The 18,357-nt window shown below is 41.3% G+C and overlaps 1 protein-coding gene across 6 annotated transcripts in view; it reads right to left on the bottom strand.

The window, feature by feature from the left end:
* The window catches only part of drp2 (dystrophin related protein 2), a 394,171-nt gene that overhangs the window by 21,954 nt on the left and 353,860 nt on the right, over positions 1 to 18,357 (bottom strand). For all 6 annotated transcript variants that reach the window (XM_072594927.1, XM_072594931.1, XM_072594928.1 and 3 more), the window contains 6 exons: positions 13,938 to 14,095; positions 11,336 to 11,502; positions 9,775 to 9,886; positions 8,161 to 8,297; positions 3,673 to 3,738; positions 386 to 451 (listed from right to left, as the gene is read on the bottom strand). In XM_072594927.1, the coding sequence (XP_072451028.1) occupies positions 386 to 451; positions 3,673 to 3,738; positions 8,161 to 8,297; positions 9,775 to 9,886; positions 11,336 to 11,502; positions 13,938 to 14,095 (706 nt within the window). The remainder of the gene's footprint in view (positions 1 to 385; positions 452 to 3,672; positions 3,739 to 8,160; positions 8,298 to 9,774; positions 9,887 to 11,335; positions 11,503 to 13,937; positions 14,096 to 18,357) is intronic.

Below are 18,357 nucleotides of genomic sequence, written 5' to 3'. Positions count from 1 at the left end.
AGATGCATGTCTGGATCTTGGAATTCTTTTAAAGGATCCATTAACATTGGGAGGTAGTATAGACAGACTTGTTTTTTAGAATGTTGAGGGTTGCTTTATTGAGAATGCTGTTGATTATTTTAGAAGTGTGTATTTTCTCAACTGCTGTGTTGGATTTTGTCTTGGCTGTCAAAACGTGGGCAGGGTTTTCAGAGCAGGGTTTTGGTTTTGGATTGACCTGAAGCTTCGTTGTATTTACAGAGCCTAAAACAGGCAAGGGAAAAGCCTCAAGAAAGTAACTGCAGTAATATTGAGCTAACGTAGCATGTGTGTTTTAATGCGTGCCCTCTCTATTGATGCATTCATTTACTTTGCAACAAAAAAGAAGTCATTTTCAAATACTTACACACTTTCATCAGGTGAGAGGCTGCCACTGAAGAAAGAACAATTCTTACTTTCCATTTCTGCGAGCCTGAGAAAGAGACAACAATGTATCATCTTAGTCAATGAATGGTTTAATATTTTTTAAAAATTGCTAGTTAAGTATCGGGGAATAGAAATCTCTTCTACTTGGTTCAGAACTATGCAATCATATTTCTGAACCAATGTACTCTTGATTCAAAAAAGACTTGCTGAGTACCATATAAACTCCTACTTAAAGTGTATGAGTAGGCACAGTTTAGAGTTTGGACAGGAATTATATGCTTATCTTGTACTTTAAAAGAAGAATAATTCAGTCTGGTTGACTGGATTAAAGAGGAGTTGGTGATAGTGAGGGAGGGCACCCAGTAGGCTAGTTGAAGCAGTTGTAATGGGACCTCCAGCAGGATGTGGTAACGACATGGGAGGACATTGAGCAGGGCAACTGGAGGGTGTGAGCTGATGATGTGTCTTTCGTCATCTGGGTCTCTGCTTCATAGTGGACAGACATTCCCTATCATGGCCACAGTGAGCTCTCCCTATCCATCTTGAATCATTCTTCTCGTATAGAGGGGTTTCCATTCCTTTGTGATCCAACCAATGCTCCCATGGAAGTAAGGAACCTGAGAGTATCTGTAGTGCTGGAGTCAAATGTGTTAAGACATATTCAGGCATCCTTGAAAAGTATGTTTGGTGACTGCTATAAGCATTACATTACAATGTTGGCAGGTAGCGGTTAGGAGTCTTTGACCTTGCTCTATGAACTCAAGATGTACAGGATTGTAAACCTATTCTTTTACCAGCCCACACCATCACTGTTCTGGAATTCTCATGCGAGCAGTCTCCAACTGGTCAACATCAGACATAGCTAGAACATAGAGCTCCCACTTGGTGTAACCCCATGAGCTGCACTTGTCACTGTGGGAGAAAGGGGTAGGGTAACCAGGGGTAGGGTAACTCGTAGTGACAAAGATGATTATATCCAGCTAATAATGTCCAAGGATGTTCAGTCAGCTACTTTCAAATGTCTGCCAAGCTGAGGACAATGGAGATCCAATGGACCACAAAACTGGAACTGATTCAGTACAGGTCAGGCAAAAATAATTGTGGTCAGGCGACCCATGACCTCCAGGATTGCAACAGAAATATTAATTTTTTTTAACGAGAATGGATAAAAACTTGAATGTGGAAACCGAGCCGGAATCTGCAACTTGCAACTAGCAGAGCTGGAATAGACTGTTTTCATGCAGCTAGGCCTTGGACAATCATCTTCCCGTTGAGACCAAACAGACCTGGAACTGCCTGGATAGGTACTAATGGACACATTGTTTCAGAATAAACGGTGGTTCCCAATTCCTGTGAACCCGCTTTGTTTGAAGCATATCACACAGACTTGGAAGAACTCAAGTATAGTGGGAGACCAGAGACATAGAGTGACAAGGATAGCACTCGACAGTTAAAGGTTCTGTGACCTCCAAATATGGAAAGTAGTCATCTCATTGGATCTTCCTGCCTCTGCTCCATGCTAGTATTAGATACAAATTACAAAATCTTCAAGAAGGGCACAAAGTTATGGATAAAAAGGCAACTTGAAATCCCAGTACTCTGTTTTTTGCACCTTCTTCAAAGGCATCTCCAGATACACAGCCGTGGTGAGATGGTCTGAAGACCAGAATGAGAATCTTCTACCTTGTGGTGAGCATCATCAGACCCAGAAGACCAGAACTAGCCCTAGAGGAGAGGGGAACCCCAAATCGGTGACTGCAGATCGTGAAACATCAGCCGATCCTCAAATTCTCAGGAACAGCCTGCCCCAGCCTTATTGAACAGGTATTACCTATCTTTTCAGACAAACAGGTCAAATACATCGGCAGGAACCTGTGGATAAAGTTAGCAAATTCTTGAAACCATGTGTCAGAAATAGAGAGCTAGTGTTGAATTGAGAATGTTCACTTAGAGAGTTAAGACTGAAGATCCCTGTGAAGAGATTGGTAGAGTTTGATAGAGTTTAATTAAAGTACAACAGTACTCTGGTCTTGTGGGCGGCACGGCGGCACAGTGGTTAGCACTGCTGCCTCACAGCGCCTGAGACCCGGGTTCAATTCCTGCCTCTAATCACACCTTGGACTGTGTGGAGTTTGCACATTCTCCCCGTGTCTGCGTGGGTTTCCTCCGGGTGCTCCGGTTTCCTCCCACAGTCCAAAGATGTGCAGGCCAGGTGAATTGGCCATGCTAAATTGCCCATAGTATTAGGTAAGGGGTAAATGTAAATGTAGATGTAGGGGTATGGGTGGGTCACGCTTCGGCGGGGCGGTGTGGACTTGTTGGGCCGAAGGGCCTGTTTCCACACTGTAAGTAATCTAATCTAATCTAACCTGATAAACATTTTCTGAGATAAAGTGTTTAATAACGATGTGTTAGACCTTCCCCGACTCTTGTCCTCTTTGAGAGAAAGTGAGGACTGCAGGATGCTGGAGATCAGAGTTGGAAAGTGTGGTGCTGGAAAAGCTCAGCAGATCAGACAGCATCCGAGGGGCATAAGCCCTTCATCATTCCTGCCAAGAGATTATTATCCAAAGGCTGAACAGTGCAAATGATTGAACTGTACATTGCATGACTGTCTGTAAATCTTGCAGCCTGAGCATGAATAGAAGTGGCCTGAGTACGTGCAAGAGCTGGTTAATAATTATAACAATGTGCTATTTTCACCCTTCAGCTATTTTCCAAACTATCTCTTTTTTGGATGAGACTGAGTCCTTCTTATGGGCCATTGCCTTGAGGTCACCACAGCTGCTGATGGAGATGGTTAGAGCAATGAATGCATAGTCAAGCATCACAGTGCTATGCAAAGTCCATGAGATGATGTCCAAAAGGACCAGAAGACAAATGCTGAGATCAAAAACATTGAACTATAACAAGCCTGGCAAGACTCTCCTTGCAATTGGTGCAAGGATATTCCTCTGAAACTAGAATATCAGGAATGAATAAGATATAGGATATCCCGGAACCTGAAGGCCATCCAATCACCAAGCTGCTGGACACAGCTCTCAAGAAAGAGAAGGGAAACTGGACACATTTCACTCTTGTAAATTGTAAGTCTAAAGTCTTGGTGAGCACACAAGATTAAGTTTTGCCCTAAAAATTATGAATTGCTATAAAGGCATGTCATTGATACAAATTAATGTCAATGGAAGTGTAAGAGCTCATCACATTTGTCAAATTTTGATTTCCCACATCTTTAATGAAGAATTCTGACAGTTTCCATCAACTTACCTGCTAGCATAGTGTTCAATTCTAGAATGTGTATCTGCATGTGGTAACATTGGGGATGAGGCAGGCCTGAAACATAAAATAAACATTGAGGAAACATTTTGAATCTGTTGTTGCTATTTTTAGGTTCAATAGTATCAGCTGCTCTAAGAGGATCCAGTGTCCCTGTGACAAAGCATATTTATATTGCCCAATATCTACTTATGTATATGGTGATATAAAAATGGGGATGTACAAAGCAACTTCCCTTGATGTACAAACTCGATATTGCGACTTCTATAGGGGCATTCCCAAGTGCCTCTCATAATTCTATTTGATTTAACATTAATCAACAACTTGTGGTGCACAGACATTGCAACCCGAGGCAGTCATTGCTCCCCAAACCTTGAATTCCTCACTATTAAATGCCGCCCCTTCTATCTACTAACTGCTGTGTACATACTGCCACAAGCAAAGGTTGAGGAAGCTCTGCATGTGCTGTACTCCACCACTAACACCCTGGAGATGGAACACCCCGAGGGCCTGTTTATTGTAACTGGCGACTTCAATCAAGCCAATCTAAGGAAGGTGTTGCCCAAGTACCACCAGAACATTACCTGCCCCACCAGGGGGCCCGAACACTTTAGACCACTGCTACACCACTGTGAAGGATGCCTATCGCTCCATCCCACGTCCTCCTTTCGGAAACTCTGACCACAATGCCGTGCTTCTTCTCCCGGTTTACAGGCAAAAGCTCAAGCAGGAGACCCCCCTCCGGATACAGGTCCAGTGCTGGTTGGAGGAGGCAGAGGATCGACTCCAGTGCTGTCTGGAATTGGCTGATGAGGCCATGTTCAAACAGTTGACAGGTACCTTGGACGAGTACGCCACCACCATCATAGACTTTATCAGCAAGTGTGTGGAGGACTGCATACTGAGGAAGTCAATCCGGGTGTTCCCCAACAGGAAACCCTGGATGAACCAGGACATTTAGAACCTGCTAAAAACCAGGCATGAGGCCTTCAGATCGGGACACCCACTCAAACATAAGGAATCCAAGTATGACCTTCGCAGAGCCATTAATACAGCCAAGGACCAATACCGATCCAAACTAGAGACCCAGACAGACACCTGGCGACTATGGCAAGGACTGAATAACATTACAGGTTCTAAAAAGAGACAGTGCAAGATAGCAGATGATGACACATCCCTCCCAGATCGTCTCAATGCCTTCTATGCCTGCTTTCAGCAGAATTTTGCCAGAGAGATAACACCTATTCCGACAAGTCCTGTTGAACCTATCCCAACAGTCACTACATCAGAAGTCAGATCAATTTTCCTTCGTGTGAATCCAAGGAAAGCAATGGGACCAGACGGGGTACGGGCCATGCATTCAGAGCACACTCAGATCAACTGGCAGAGGTCTTCTCAGACATCTTCAACTTCTCCCTGCAGCAGGCCACTGTCACTGCCTGTTTCAAGAGGGCTAACATCATCCCTGTGGCTAAGAAGGCTCATGCAGCATATCTCAATGACTACCACCCAGTGGCCCTAACCTCAGTGGTCATGAAGTGCTTTTAAAGGCTGGTCATGGCATTAATCAACTCCAGCCTCCCCACTACTCTTGACCCACTCCAATTTGCATATTGGACCAACAGATCCACGTGAGATGCCATATCACTTGCCCTTCACTCCTCCCTAGAACATCTTGACACCAAGCTATGTAAGAATCCTACTTATTGACTTCAACAGTATTATCCCCTCGAGTGTGATTACTAAACTTAATCGGACTAAACCCCACTCTTTGCAATTGGATCCTCAGCTTCCTGACCCACAGGCCACAATCAGTGAAAACTGGGGACAATATTTCATCATCACTAACACTCAACACTGGAGCCCCCTAGGGGTGCATACTCAGCCCTCTATTGTACTCACTGTATTCCCATGACTGCACCGTCAAATACCAGATTAATGCCATTTACAAGTTCGCAGATGACACCACCATAATTGGTCGAATCTCTGATGGAGACGAAACAGACTATAGACAGGAGGTGGAAGACCTAAAAAAATGATGCACTGAGAACAACCTAGCTCTCAATGCCGGCAAAACCAAGGAACTTATTATTGACTTTCAGTGGAATGGTATTCATGCCTCCCTACACACTAACAGCACAGAGGTGGAATGAGTGGAGAGTATCAAGCTCCTGGGAGTGGTCATCCACAATAAGCTTTCTTGGACTCTTCATGTGGACGCCCTGGTTACAAAGGCACAACAATGTCTCTTCTTTTTCAGGCAGATAAGGAAATTTGGCATGATGGCGAATACCCATGCCAACTTTTATAGGTATGCCATCGACAGCATTCTGTCTGGATGTATCACTACCTGGTATGGCAACTATACCATTCAAGATCAGAGAGGGTTGCAGAGACTGGTGAACCTGGCCCGGACAATCACAAAGGCCAATCTCCCATCTATAGAATCCACCTACCAGGCCCGCTGTCAAGGAAAAGCCACCAGTATACTCAAAGATCCAACCCACCCTGGTAATGCTTTTCTCCAACCTCTACGAGTGGGGAGAAAGTACAAAAGCCTGAACAGACGCATCAGCCAGTTTCAAAACAGTTTTGATCCTATTGTTGTTAGAATACTGAATGGCCTCGGAAACTCTTAACATTCGCCTGTACCTGTGTTTTTGTTTTTGCTGCTGTTTACGTGTTATTTACTTAGTTATGCTACTTACTTCTGTGATCTGCCAGTATTGCTCGCAAGACAAAGCTTTTAACCCTGCCTTGGTACACGTGACAATAAATTCAATTCAATTCAAGTCAACATTAAATGAGGTGAAGCTTTATACAAACCATTAAGCTTTTTGTTTCATATGGGAGTGTTAAGCTATGTTGTCATACCCAGAAAAATTCAGACACATGTACAAAATTACTGTAAGCCAAATGTCATTTACTCTTGTGTTGTATTAGTCCCTTTGAATCATATTCTTTTCTTTCTTCTGTATTAACGATGTTAAATTTCCCATATGTGAACTTTGTCTCATGGGGTGGAATGGATTATTAAAGGACAAATGATGCCCTGACTGAAGAACTGCATTATGGTTTTGAGAACAGGAAAGCAGGAAATTTGGTCAAGACCCAGATCTGCTAAAATCAACAAGAACTGGCAAATTGATTTTTAAACTGTTCTGGAGCTGTGAGAGGAAAAGGGCCACTTTGAAAATGCCCCCTTCACTTCAATACTGGAGATTGATAAAGATGTTAGAGAAAATACCCTTGACAAAAGCTAATGTTTCTTCAAGCACAACCTTGAGATTAGGGCCCTCTCTCTCTCTCTCTCTCTGAGTTTTCTCTCGATGTTCTTTCTTCCTGGACTGGGGATTGCTTGTGAGACAATCTATTTTACTGAATTTGCCTTTGCCATGTGTGTGTTTCTGGGATGTTACTACATTGGAACAGTTACTGTTTAATAGTTAAATAATATATTACTCTCTTCAGTTTTCCAATTGAGTTGTTATTTCAATTCTTCTTTCTTTTGTTTGTATTTTAACGACAGGAAGAATAAAATGTGTGTTGCTTCAAGCCAAGTAGTTTAACCAATTGAATTGCATCTGGAACACAATGCCCTACATCTGTCTTCAAAATAATAAAAAGTTGAGGTCTATGCTATTTATTTATTATATTTTGAGGGAGTTTGGCCTGGTCCATAACAATATCTTTACCTACAAAATAAATGAAAGAACTGTGGATGCTGGAAATCAGAAATGTAAACTGAAATTGTTGGAAAAATTCTGCAGGTCTGGCAGCATCTGCAGAGAGAAAATCAGTTCTGAAGAGGGCTCACTGCACCCAAATTATTAAGTCTGCTTTCACTTCACAGATGTTGCCAGAGCTGCTGAGTTTCTCCAGCAATTTCTGTTTTTGCTTCTGATATCTTTACCTATTGAATAAAATTAAAGAGTCAAACACTTTGCCGCATCAATGGGGCATCTTAAGTGACAAACAGAAAGTTTTCTATCATTTATAAGGTGTTATGTAAAGTTTTCAACCAATGGCAATACATTCTAATAGTAACAGTTGTTAGAATGAACAACAGAATCCAGCTGTAGTAACTCAACATATCTGATATGTATTGTAGGTAAAATAAAATTTCCTTTACCTACTTTCACTGATTCAGTAGATATGCAAACTATTTAGCAACTTGTATAAATGAGGACAGAGACATGTTTGGGGCTGAATTAGCTGATTTTAGCCAAGTAGGCCAGTTAGGATGTGGGTGCACCACTCCATGGGGTAGGCCCATGTAGGAAGAATGGACAGCTGGAGGGCTATGAAATTCACATAACAATGCATTAACACTTTCAAGGAGGCAAGAAAGTAAAAGCTACATATAATGTTGCAAATAAAACTATTCGCCATAAGAAGTAAAACATTCAAAAGCTTTAATTCAAGATGGAGACAAAAAGACGACAGTGAGAAAACATTGTCCTGATGGGATTGCCTTACGTGTCAATGCTGTCACCCTCCATCACTGACTGGACAGGTAGGTAGCCTCTTTGCGGATGCTTGCTGAAATACTGCTTGGTTCTGAACTTGTTTTTCAATGTCTTGGCAAAGTCCCGCACATTTTCTCCTGACGTAGTCTGGGGGAGAAGCAAACAAAGTTACTTTCCAGTTGATACACTTAAGTTAAACACTTTTTAATGATGGGATTTGGGTTTGAATCAAAATGAATGTCTCTTCACACTGTTAGCTGTAACATTCCAGACTAGAATTAGTTTGAATCAGTCTCAATACAGCTCTCCTGCTATATTATGTAGTTAAAAAAAACTGTTCTGAGCTGTTTTTACATTCATTCGGATAATGCAGGCACTGTAGGCCAGGTCTGTATTCACTGACCATCACTAATTACCCGGAAGGTAGTTAGAAGCAAACCACATTGCTATAGGTCTGGAATCATGTGTAGCCCAGACTCAGGTAAGTTTGGCAGACTTCCTTCCCTAAAGGACATGAATGAGCCAGAAATGTTTCCATGCCAATTTACAGTTTAGCTTTTTATTCCATATGTATAGCTGCAATAGTGGGATTTGAATCCATGACTGCAGAATATTAGACTGATTGTCTGGATAAATAGTCCAGTGACATCACCACGATACCAGCATCTCCCTACGCTAGAAAGTAGAGAAATTATCCTTTGCACGACATACTTTGGGATGATTGTAGAACATAACTTTTCATGCATGAGCCTTCGGTTTCAACGATGGTTTCAGGAAGTGGATCTGGAGACAGTTCTGGCAATAGGATGCAAAGAAAGGGAGGAACAAAGTAATGGAGCAAATCTTCCTAAACGTGCTGTCTTGCACCTTCTTTCAGTCAATACAATGGTTTAGTAGACCAGGTTGCCTGGCTGCCTTTTTGGCTAAGATGCTTTGTAGTGAAGAGAGATCCAGAAAAAAAAGGGTGAGACAATATACCTAAAATGATGACCTTAGCAGGCAGCCCAATTAAGTTACTGGGTATAGCATTAGATTGTGGTTGTAATTTTAGGCCCAGAGTTTTGGGGTGACATAGTGGAATAGTGATTAGCACTGCTTCCTTACAATGTCAGGGATTCAGGTTCACTTCTAGCCTTGGGTGACTGTGAGAAATTTGCGCATTCTCCTTGTGTCTGCATGGGTTTTTGCTGGGTGTTATGGTTTCCTCCCTTAGTCCAAAGATATGCAGGTTAGGTAGATTGGCCATGCTAAATTGCCTTGTAGTGTCCAAGGATGCAAAGGCTAGGTGGTGTTAACCATGGGAAATGCTGGGTATGGGGTTAGGGTGGGATGCTCTTTGGAGGATTAGTGCAGACTTGATAGGCTGAATGGCCTCTATCTCTACTGTAGGGATTTTATGGGTATCAAATGGGTTGTTATTATTGCTTTCAGTCAAAAGTCACTTGATTGTGTCAGCTGAACAGAGAAGCGTCTTCTTTGGAAATTGAAACCAACATCATATAACTAAAATCTCATCAAGCACAAAGTTATATTGGTCAGTGTTTTACCAGCTATCACTATAACACTGTAACATGATGGAATAATGCTCTTTGTGGGTATATATGTAGTAATATATATTACTTACTGGGGCACAGTATTCCATGATGGGGTAATGTAGTTTGTGACCCTTGTTTGCCCTTCCTGTCAAGAAACATGTTTGGCAGATGTCAACATTAAACTGCTTCAAACTGCGGTATCTGAAGCAGAAAAGACAGATTTTAGAGATAGTGAGGAATAGAAATTGAACTTGAAACAAGAATCAAATGAAAAACAATTCTGCAGCAGGAACAACTAAAAGAATTATACACAGGAATATTTTGTTTCCAATAATGTCAACACGCACTAAGAGATATATTTGATTGCTAAATATTGTCAACAAGTACCAATAAGTGTGCAAGGTAACCAGTCCTTTGCCAGTCTGAGCAGTGGCAAGGAATACAGTGCCAATGTATATACTAAAGCACAAGAGCTCAGTGCCAAAACAGGCAGCAAGCACAGGTAAAAATAGCAACTCAGTGCAAGTGCAGTGACTGTTTTGGCATGTTAACTGTTTACTTTTCTCTCCTTGGATTTGACAAAGCATAGATGCATTCACTGGAAGGAATGAAGATTTAAAAGTGCAAGTGGATATCGAGGATGATTAGATATAATGGTGGTGTCCCTATTAAGAAATATTGACTGGATTCATTTCCAACATTTATCAGGGTGTGTGAACAAGAAATTAAATCCACTACAATATTCACTCAGTTTGCAGAAAATGAATCAACAGGATAGTGATTATGTGTACTTTCTGTGAACTTCCCCTTTCATTTCACTTCTTGAACTCTATTCCCACATTTTCTTCCTGAAATTATGCAATCTGCCTAGCCCATCTAACTCCCCATGTTCATGCCAAAGAAAAAACACCAGAGTAAGTGAGATAAAAAGAGAGATATTATTGGAGGAGAGAGAGACAAAAATGAGAAACAAAGAGTATTCACTTGTGGGAAGACCATAACTAGAAGCAATAAAATAAGATAGTTCATAATAAATCCAGCCAGGCAGTCTGGCGAAATCTCAGGAAACTCAGTGATTGGTTAGAATTAGGAACTCAATACTTAATGAATGTTTGATGTGAATAGCGTCAATGTATTTAATGGGACAGTGGATAAACAAGAAGGAGAAAGGAATAGAAAGTTCTGTTGAAAGAATGAGATGAAGAAAGGCTCAAAACAGCCTATCTGAAGCATAACCAATAACGACTATTTCTGTGCTGCCAATTCTGTGTAATTCTCTGCATCTTAAAATTGAAAAATAATGTTAAGCCAAAAGGCCTCTAAAGGTTTGGGAAGTCCTAAACCTGATATTTTTATCACTGATAATAAAGAATAACAATTAATTTGAATATATAGGCTTGGTATTAGTAATTGAGATTATGCTAACTCCAGTTTAGCCCAGAATCAAACCCCGACATTAAATAATGCAAGAAAAAAATGCAGCATTAAATAATGCAAGAAAAGTCATTACACAGCTTACACCTCTTCAGTATATCCACTGGGTATAATAACATCAGAGAGAAATGGAGAAACAGGATCTTTATTTAACTGTATGGCTTAATTGAGAAAAAAATAGGGTAAATATAAAGAAAATTGGCTGTATGTACCTACCTAAAGCCTTTAATTGGGCATTGCTTGCAGATGTGACATTTGGCTTGGTGTTTTGCAGCTTCTGAAGTTATTAAACGATGTAGGACCGGCAACCAGACCATCGACTGGGGCTCCAATTTCATCCACTCCAGGAAGTGGGTGGCTTGAATTACTGGTTTATCATTAACCTGGAGATAGTACGGTAAAGAACATACTACAGATATTCTGTTGACGTGATCTTCACTCTATACATAGCCTCTAGCTAGGTTGTCTGATCTGTGTTATGCTGATGTGCAGCTTAAACTATTTATTTTAAAAGGGTTACCAGAGTCATTGAAAGAATGCTGATGGGACATTCTAGTATTCAGTGTAACAGGAAGGGTTGTGCTTTATTAAATCGGCAAAGGGTAACTGTCAACAATAATAAAAAAATTACAAGGTTTTGCTTCTGGAAAGTTTTACCTAATAGAAAAAAAATCATAATATGAAATTGTATGACATCATGTATGGATTGTTGGAATGGGATGGAAAGAAAATGTTGATTGCAGTGACAATGGATGATTGAATGGGGATTTGAATTCTAGGTGTCAGTATAAATATTTACTTTGAGAAGTAGAGAACACATAGAAGTCAGTGTTCATGCCAGAATCACTGAAGTAGGGAAGAAGTCAGAGTCTGTGAAATGAACTCAAGAAGTTGTGAATTAGATTAAGAAAGATTATTATTTCTGAGCTCACCAGCTCACCAGAACGATACCCTACCATCTCCAATCCTGAAGCCACTGTTGAAATAAACTGCTGTGGCTTTCTGCCCTGCTTTGAGCCCAGTGCAATTAGCCTCATGTGTGATAGGTTCCTTCAACTGGCACGATACAGACAGATTGTCAGTGGCTCATAAAAAGGATGTAATTTTACACCAAATTATTAAAGTGAATATAGCCTTCTTCGTACTATGACTTGGTGACATGTGGAAAATATATTTGGAAAATGTCATGGCATGTGTTTTGAAAGTTCAAGCAGATGGACAGCTTTTAGTACTGAAGTCTAATGAAAGAGAGTATTATCACCCAGAAAGTGGCTTTTTGCATTGCTCCAAGGATTACCACTATCTTGCCTGAGAGTATTGGATGTCTGGAGTGAGTTGCCGGGTCAAGCTTATCTCGTGTAATTTACATGTTTTAGAGAGGAAAAGGATACTTGAAATTATAGGTGAGGAAAATTCAGCCCACAGTGTAGAACAGGAGGTTTCTGACTCGTGAGGCATGAAGGTCAATTCTGGAGCAGAAGTCAATTGTACCACAGGTTGACCTTCACTGAGATATCCCAGTGAGGATTACTAGGGATGTTGAGACAATTTAAATCAAAAAGGCAAGTGAAACGAGATTAGAATAGGCTTCTTGGAAGGGCAACTACATTTTAAGGTTTAGGGAATAAGAATTTTTTAAGAGTTTAAATTGTACGAGATGGCAAAAATGCAAAATAAATTGAGATTTAAAAAGAAGGAAATGTTAAAACAAATGGCTATAACTGCACAATTATGAGAAAAAAATGTTGAGTGCTAGAAACATTGATTAAAATGGAGAGCCTCATTAAAATATAAAATCTCATTAAAATACATCTCATTAAAATAGAAAGTCATAAGAAGGGGTCTTAAATTGTGCTGTTGATGTGTCTCAGCATGATCATGGATCTAGATGACCTGTCTGGGAGCTGAAAATAGTTCATCAGTATTTTCGGTGCATTGAATTTTGTGCTCACTGCAGCGTCTATCTAGGGGGAGGAGACTTGTGGTAAATTTACATTGTTATGTTTCCTATGTTTCTGCACATAGATAAGTGAAATCTTGGTGTACCAACTAATTTGTAAGTATGAACAGATAGATTTCAGCGAGATCTTTGAAGCTCCGATTCCTGAATTTGGCAATGATCCTGTTATGGACACACAATGCTCAGACACCATCCCTAAGGGCAGGCCTGTAAAGTGCTACTATCAAGCGGTGGATTCTGAGAACAGGGAGCTGTGAAACATTTGGGTTGTGAGGCTATGATGTAATTTGTAGGTCATGTATTACAGACAAATGTAGCTAGTATTTGAACTTCTTAAAGAATTTCATCCCTGCGGATTTAAACTCCACTCAAAACTAAACCAGGGTTTTAGAGCAAAGGTCTGTGACATTCCTTTTTTAAGGGGATAGTATCCAACAAGTACTTCAGTTGCAAAGCTCAAGATTTATCTTCTGCAAGTACAAAAATTAGTCCCTTTCGAAGGCTAATTATGACCTCAGATTAGCAGGTTTAATTGCTCCAATTTACATTTGGATAACTACATGAATTTTTCCAAACCCAATTCTTTTTGTTTAATTATGCTTTGATGCTGAATCTTGAGTTGGTCATGAAATTTCTGAGTTACTAATTTCACTGATGATGGGAGCAGGGATAAATAAAGGTCTAATGCCGGAATGTGAACTGGAACGTGGGTTACACTTGAACATGAACAAATTGCAAACAAATGCATTCCTGTATCAGCATTTCCACAATATTCTCCAGTCTGACATTTCTCAGGTTAGTGCCGCTCTTAAACCCACTCATTCTCCCGTGGGAAAAAAAGCCTTATGATGGACTTACAAACCGAAAGCAGCTCCTGACACTGGGTTCCACATTGCTTCCACCAAATGCTGCTACCTCACCAAGCTGGCGTGGGATCTGAATGGCTTCATGTAGGAGAAGGCTGAGGTGGCGTTGATTACACAGGCTTGCTGTGTCACTCACTTGCTTGTACAAGTCTATAGAGGGAATGAACATCAAGATGTTATTTTGGTAAAACAACCAGATACAAACAGGTGATTGTGTAGTGGCTTCTTTCAGGGCAGCATTGATGTGTCATTAACCTACGGAAATGGTTCTGGGGGTTGATAGGTGGGCTAAATGGTGAAGAGACAGGAAGTGAGAAGTAAGAACTTGCATCTATAATGTACCTTTCATGACCAAAGGACATCTTCACAATCTCTTAAATACTTTTGAAATGCAGCCAATGTTGTAAAATACATTCAAACGTGGTACTCTTAGTTGAGTAATTAAAGGGCATGATTCAATCTTATATGGTTGCACTTGAATTGTCTTTCTTTGAGCTCCTCCCCACTATCTCACCTTTGAGCACCCTCCCAACCCCTTCAACACATATAGGTTTTTGCAGTGTGCAGATTATTATAATTTTATGTACATATTTTTACTTGTATTCGTGTACTCGATTTTAGAGCTAGTAATTGCATGACATTTGAAATACTTCAGAGTGAATATTTTAAGGACTGACAGTCTGCGAACCCAATAAAGTAAGGAACATTTGTGATGGGATATGAAATCGTTCTTGCTTTATCCGTCCAGTATCAACATTAAGTATAGCCAAAGACAGATCGAATGTAGATTGGATACAGATAATGTTCTCTCTGCACTTAGCCCATTAAATATTCTTGATCTGATGCAACAATGGACTATGATTAAAACCCTTGCTCTGCCTTCTCAACAGTCATAATTTAGTAAAGCTTAAATGTAAGTTAAGCTGTCCCTAAACTACCATATTAAGCACTCCAATCTGAGATATCATTATAGGTGCATAATAAATCTCCCAATCATTCTCAATATGAGTCTTGATCTGAGAGGAATATTCCCAACTGCATGTCTTTGATTTTGCAATTCTAATATCAGTGCATTTAAAGATGATTAGTAATAAAATAAACTTTTGGTAACTTGGCTCATATTGATAATCAAAAGCACAATTATGTTAGACCTTTAAAATTGACAAGTTCCAGGACAGCTACACCATTGGTATATTCCTGGCAATGTGAACATTACCTAGATATGTCTTGTCCTCTGAAAGCATGGCAAATCCGACCTAGCCAATGACCATCCTATCATTACAACCTTTGTCCAAATATGGACCAAAGAGCTGCATTCCACAGGTGAAGTGAGAGTGACTGCTCTGGATGGCAGCATTTGATAGAGTGTGGCATCGAGTAGCTCCGACAACAGTGGAGTCAATGGGAATTGGGAAGAAACACTCGACTCGTTTGTATCATGCCTAGCACAAAAGGAAATGTTTGTAATTGAAGATCAGTTATCTCCACTGTGGGACATAGAACATAGAACATAGAACATAGAACATAGAACATAGAACAATACAGCACAGAACAGGCCCTTCGGCCCACGATGTTGTGCCGAACTTCTATCCTAGATTAAGCACCCATCCATGTACCTATCCAAATGCCGCTTAAAGGTCGCCAATGAATCTGACTCTACCACTCCCTCGGGCAGCGCATTCCATGCCCCCACCACTCTCTGGGTAAAGAACCCACCCCTGACATCTCCCCTATACCTTCCACCCTTCACCTTAAATTTATGTCCCCTTGTAACACTCTGTTGTACCCGGGGAAAAAGTTTCTGACTGTCTACTCTATCTATTCCTCTGATCATCTTATAAACCTCGATCAAGTCACCCCTCATCCTTCGCCGTTCCAACGAGAAAAGGCCGAGAACTCTCAACCTATCCTCGTACGACCTACTCTCCATTCCAGGCAACATCCTGGTAAATCTTCTCTGCACCCTCTCCAAAGCTTCCACATCTTTCCTAAAGTGAGGCGACCAGAACTGCACACAGTACTCCAAATGTGGCCTAACCAAAGTCCTGTACAGCTGCAACATCACCTCACGACTCTTGAATTCAATCCCTCTGCTAATGAACGATAATACTCCATAGGCCTTCTTACAAACTCTATCCACCTGAGTGGCAACCTTCAAAGATCTATGTACATAGACCCCAAGATCCCTCTGTTCCTCCACCTGACCAAGAACCCTACCATTAACCCTGTATTCCGCATTCTTATTTGTTCTTCCAAAATGGACAACCTCACACTTGGCAGGGTTGAACTCCATCTGCCACTCCTCAGCCCAGCTCTGCATCATATCTAAGTCCCTCTGCAGCCGACAACAGCCCTCCTCACTGTCCACAACTCCACCTATCTTTGTATCATCTGCAAATTTACTGACCCACCCTTCGACTCCCTCCTCTAAGTCATTAATAAAAATTACAAACAGCAGAGGACCCAGAACTGATCCCTGCGGAACTCCACTTGTAACTGGACTCCATGCTGAATATTTACCATCTACCACCACTCTCTGACTTCGACCGGTTAGCCAGTTTTCTATCCAATTGGCCAAATTTCCCTCTATCCCATGCCTCCTGACTTTCCGCATAAGCCTACCATGGGGAACCTTATCAAATGCCTTACTAAAATCCATGTACACTACATCCACTGCTCTACCCTCATCCACATGCTTGGTCACCTCCTCGAAGAATTCAATAAGACTTGTAAGGCAAGACCTACCCTTCACAAATCCGTGCTGGCTGTCCCTAATCAAGCAGTGTCTTTCCAGATACTCGTAAATCCTATCCCTCAGTACCCTTTCCATTACTTTGCCTACCACAGAAGTAAGACTAACTGGCCTGTAATTCCCGGGGTTATCCCTATTCCCTTTTTTGAACAGGGGCACAACATTCGCTACTCTCCAGTCCCCTGGTACCACCCCAGTTGCCAGTGAAGACGAGAAGATCATTGCCAACGGTACTGCAATTTCCTCTCTTGCTTCCCACATAATCCTAGGATATATCCCGTCAGGCCCGGGGGACTTGTCTATCCTCAAGTTGTTCAAAATGTCCAACACATCTTCCTTCCTAACAGGTATCTCTTTTAGCTTATCAGTCCGTTTCACACTCTCCTCTTCAACAATACGGTCCCTCTCGTTCGTAAATACTGAAGAGAAGTACTTGTTCAAGACCTCTCCTATCTCTTCCGACTCAATACACAGTCTCCCACCACTGTCCTTGATCGGACCTACCCTCGTTCTCGTCATTCTCAGGTTTCTCACATACGCATAGAATGCCTTGGGGTTATCCTTGATCCTATCCGCCAGGGATTTTTCATGCCCTCTCTTAGCTCTCCTAATCCCTTTCTTCAGGTCCCTTCTGGCTATCCTGTATCCCTCCACTGCTCTGTCTGAACCTTGTTTCCTCAACCTTATGTAAGCCTCCTTCTTCCTCTTTACTAGACATTCAACCTCCCTCGTCAACCAAGGCTCCCTCACACGACCATTTCTTTCCTGCCTGATCGGTACATACATATCAAGGACACGTCGTATCTGCTCCTTGAAAAAGTCCCACATTTCCACCACATCCTTCCCTGACAGCCTATGCTCCCAACGTATGCTCCTCAAATCCTGTCTTACAGCATCGTAATTTCCCTTCCCCCAATTGTAAAAACTTCCTTGTTGTGCGCACCTATCTCTCTCCATAACCAAGGTGAAAGTCACAGAATTGTGGTCGCCATCACCAAAATGTTCACCCACTAACAAGCCCACCACTTGTCCCGGTTCATTACCGAGTACCAAATCCAATATGGCCTCCCCTCTGAGCTCCTTAGGTTGTGTCTTACACCTGACCATCTTTAATTGCTTCATCAATGAGTTTTCCTTCAACATAAGATCAGAGGTGGGGATGTTTGCAGATGATTACATAATATTCAGCACTATTGGTGACTTCTCAGACACTATGGCAGCTTGTAATTGTATTTGGTAAGACTTGGACAACTTTAGGCTTGGGCTGATCAATGACAAGTAATATTCATGACACAGAAATGCCAGGCAATGACTATCCTGGGGATTATCATTGACCAGAAACGGAACTGGACCAGCTACATATATACTACACAAGCAAGTTGGAATCTGAGAGTTCTGTGATGAGTAACTCACCTTTTGAGTTCCTAGTGTGGTCAGGTGACCTCTAGGATTGTTACAGAAATATTGACATTTTTCATGAAAATGGATAAAGACTTGAAATGTGGAAGCCAAGTTTAAACCTAGCTGGTCTCTGCAATTTGCAAACTGCTGAGCTAGAACAGACTGTATTCATGCAGCCAATCAACTTCCCATCGAAACTAGACAGGCATGAAACTGCCTGGCAAAATGTGAATGGCCGCACTGTTTCAGAATGAACCAT

Source organism: Chiloscyllium punctatum, chromosome 25 (assembly GCF_047496795.1).
Source record: "Chiloscyllium punctatum isolate Juve2018m chromosome 25, sChiPun1.3, whole genome shotgun sequence".
Classification (NCBI taxonomy): domain Eukaryota; kingdom Metazoa; phylum Chordata; class Chondrichthyes; order Orectolobiformes; family Hemiscylliidae; genus Chiloscyllium; species Chiloscyllium punctatum.
Note: the sequence above shows the minus strand (reverse complement) of the source record. Positions and strands in the feature narration are given on the sequence as shown.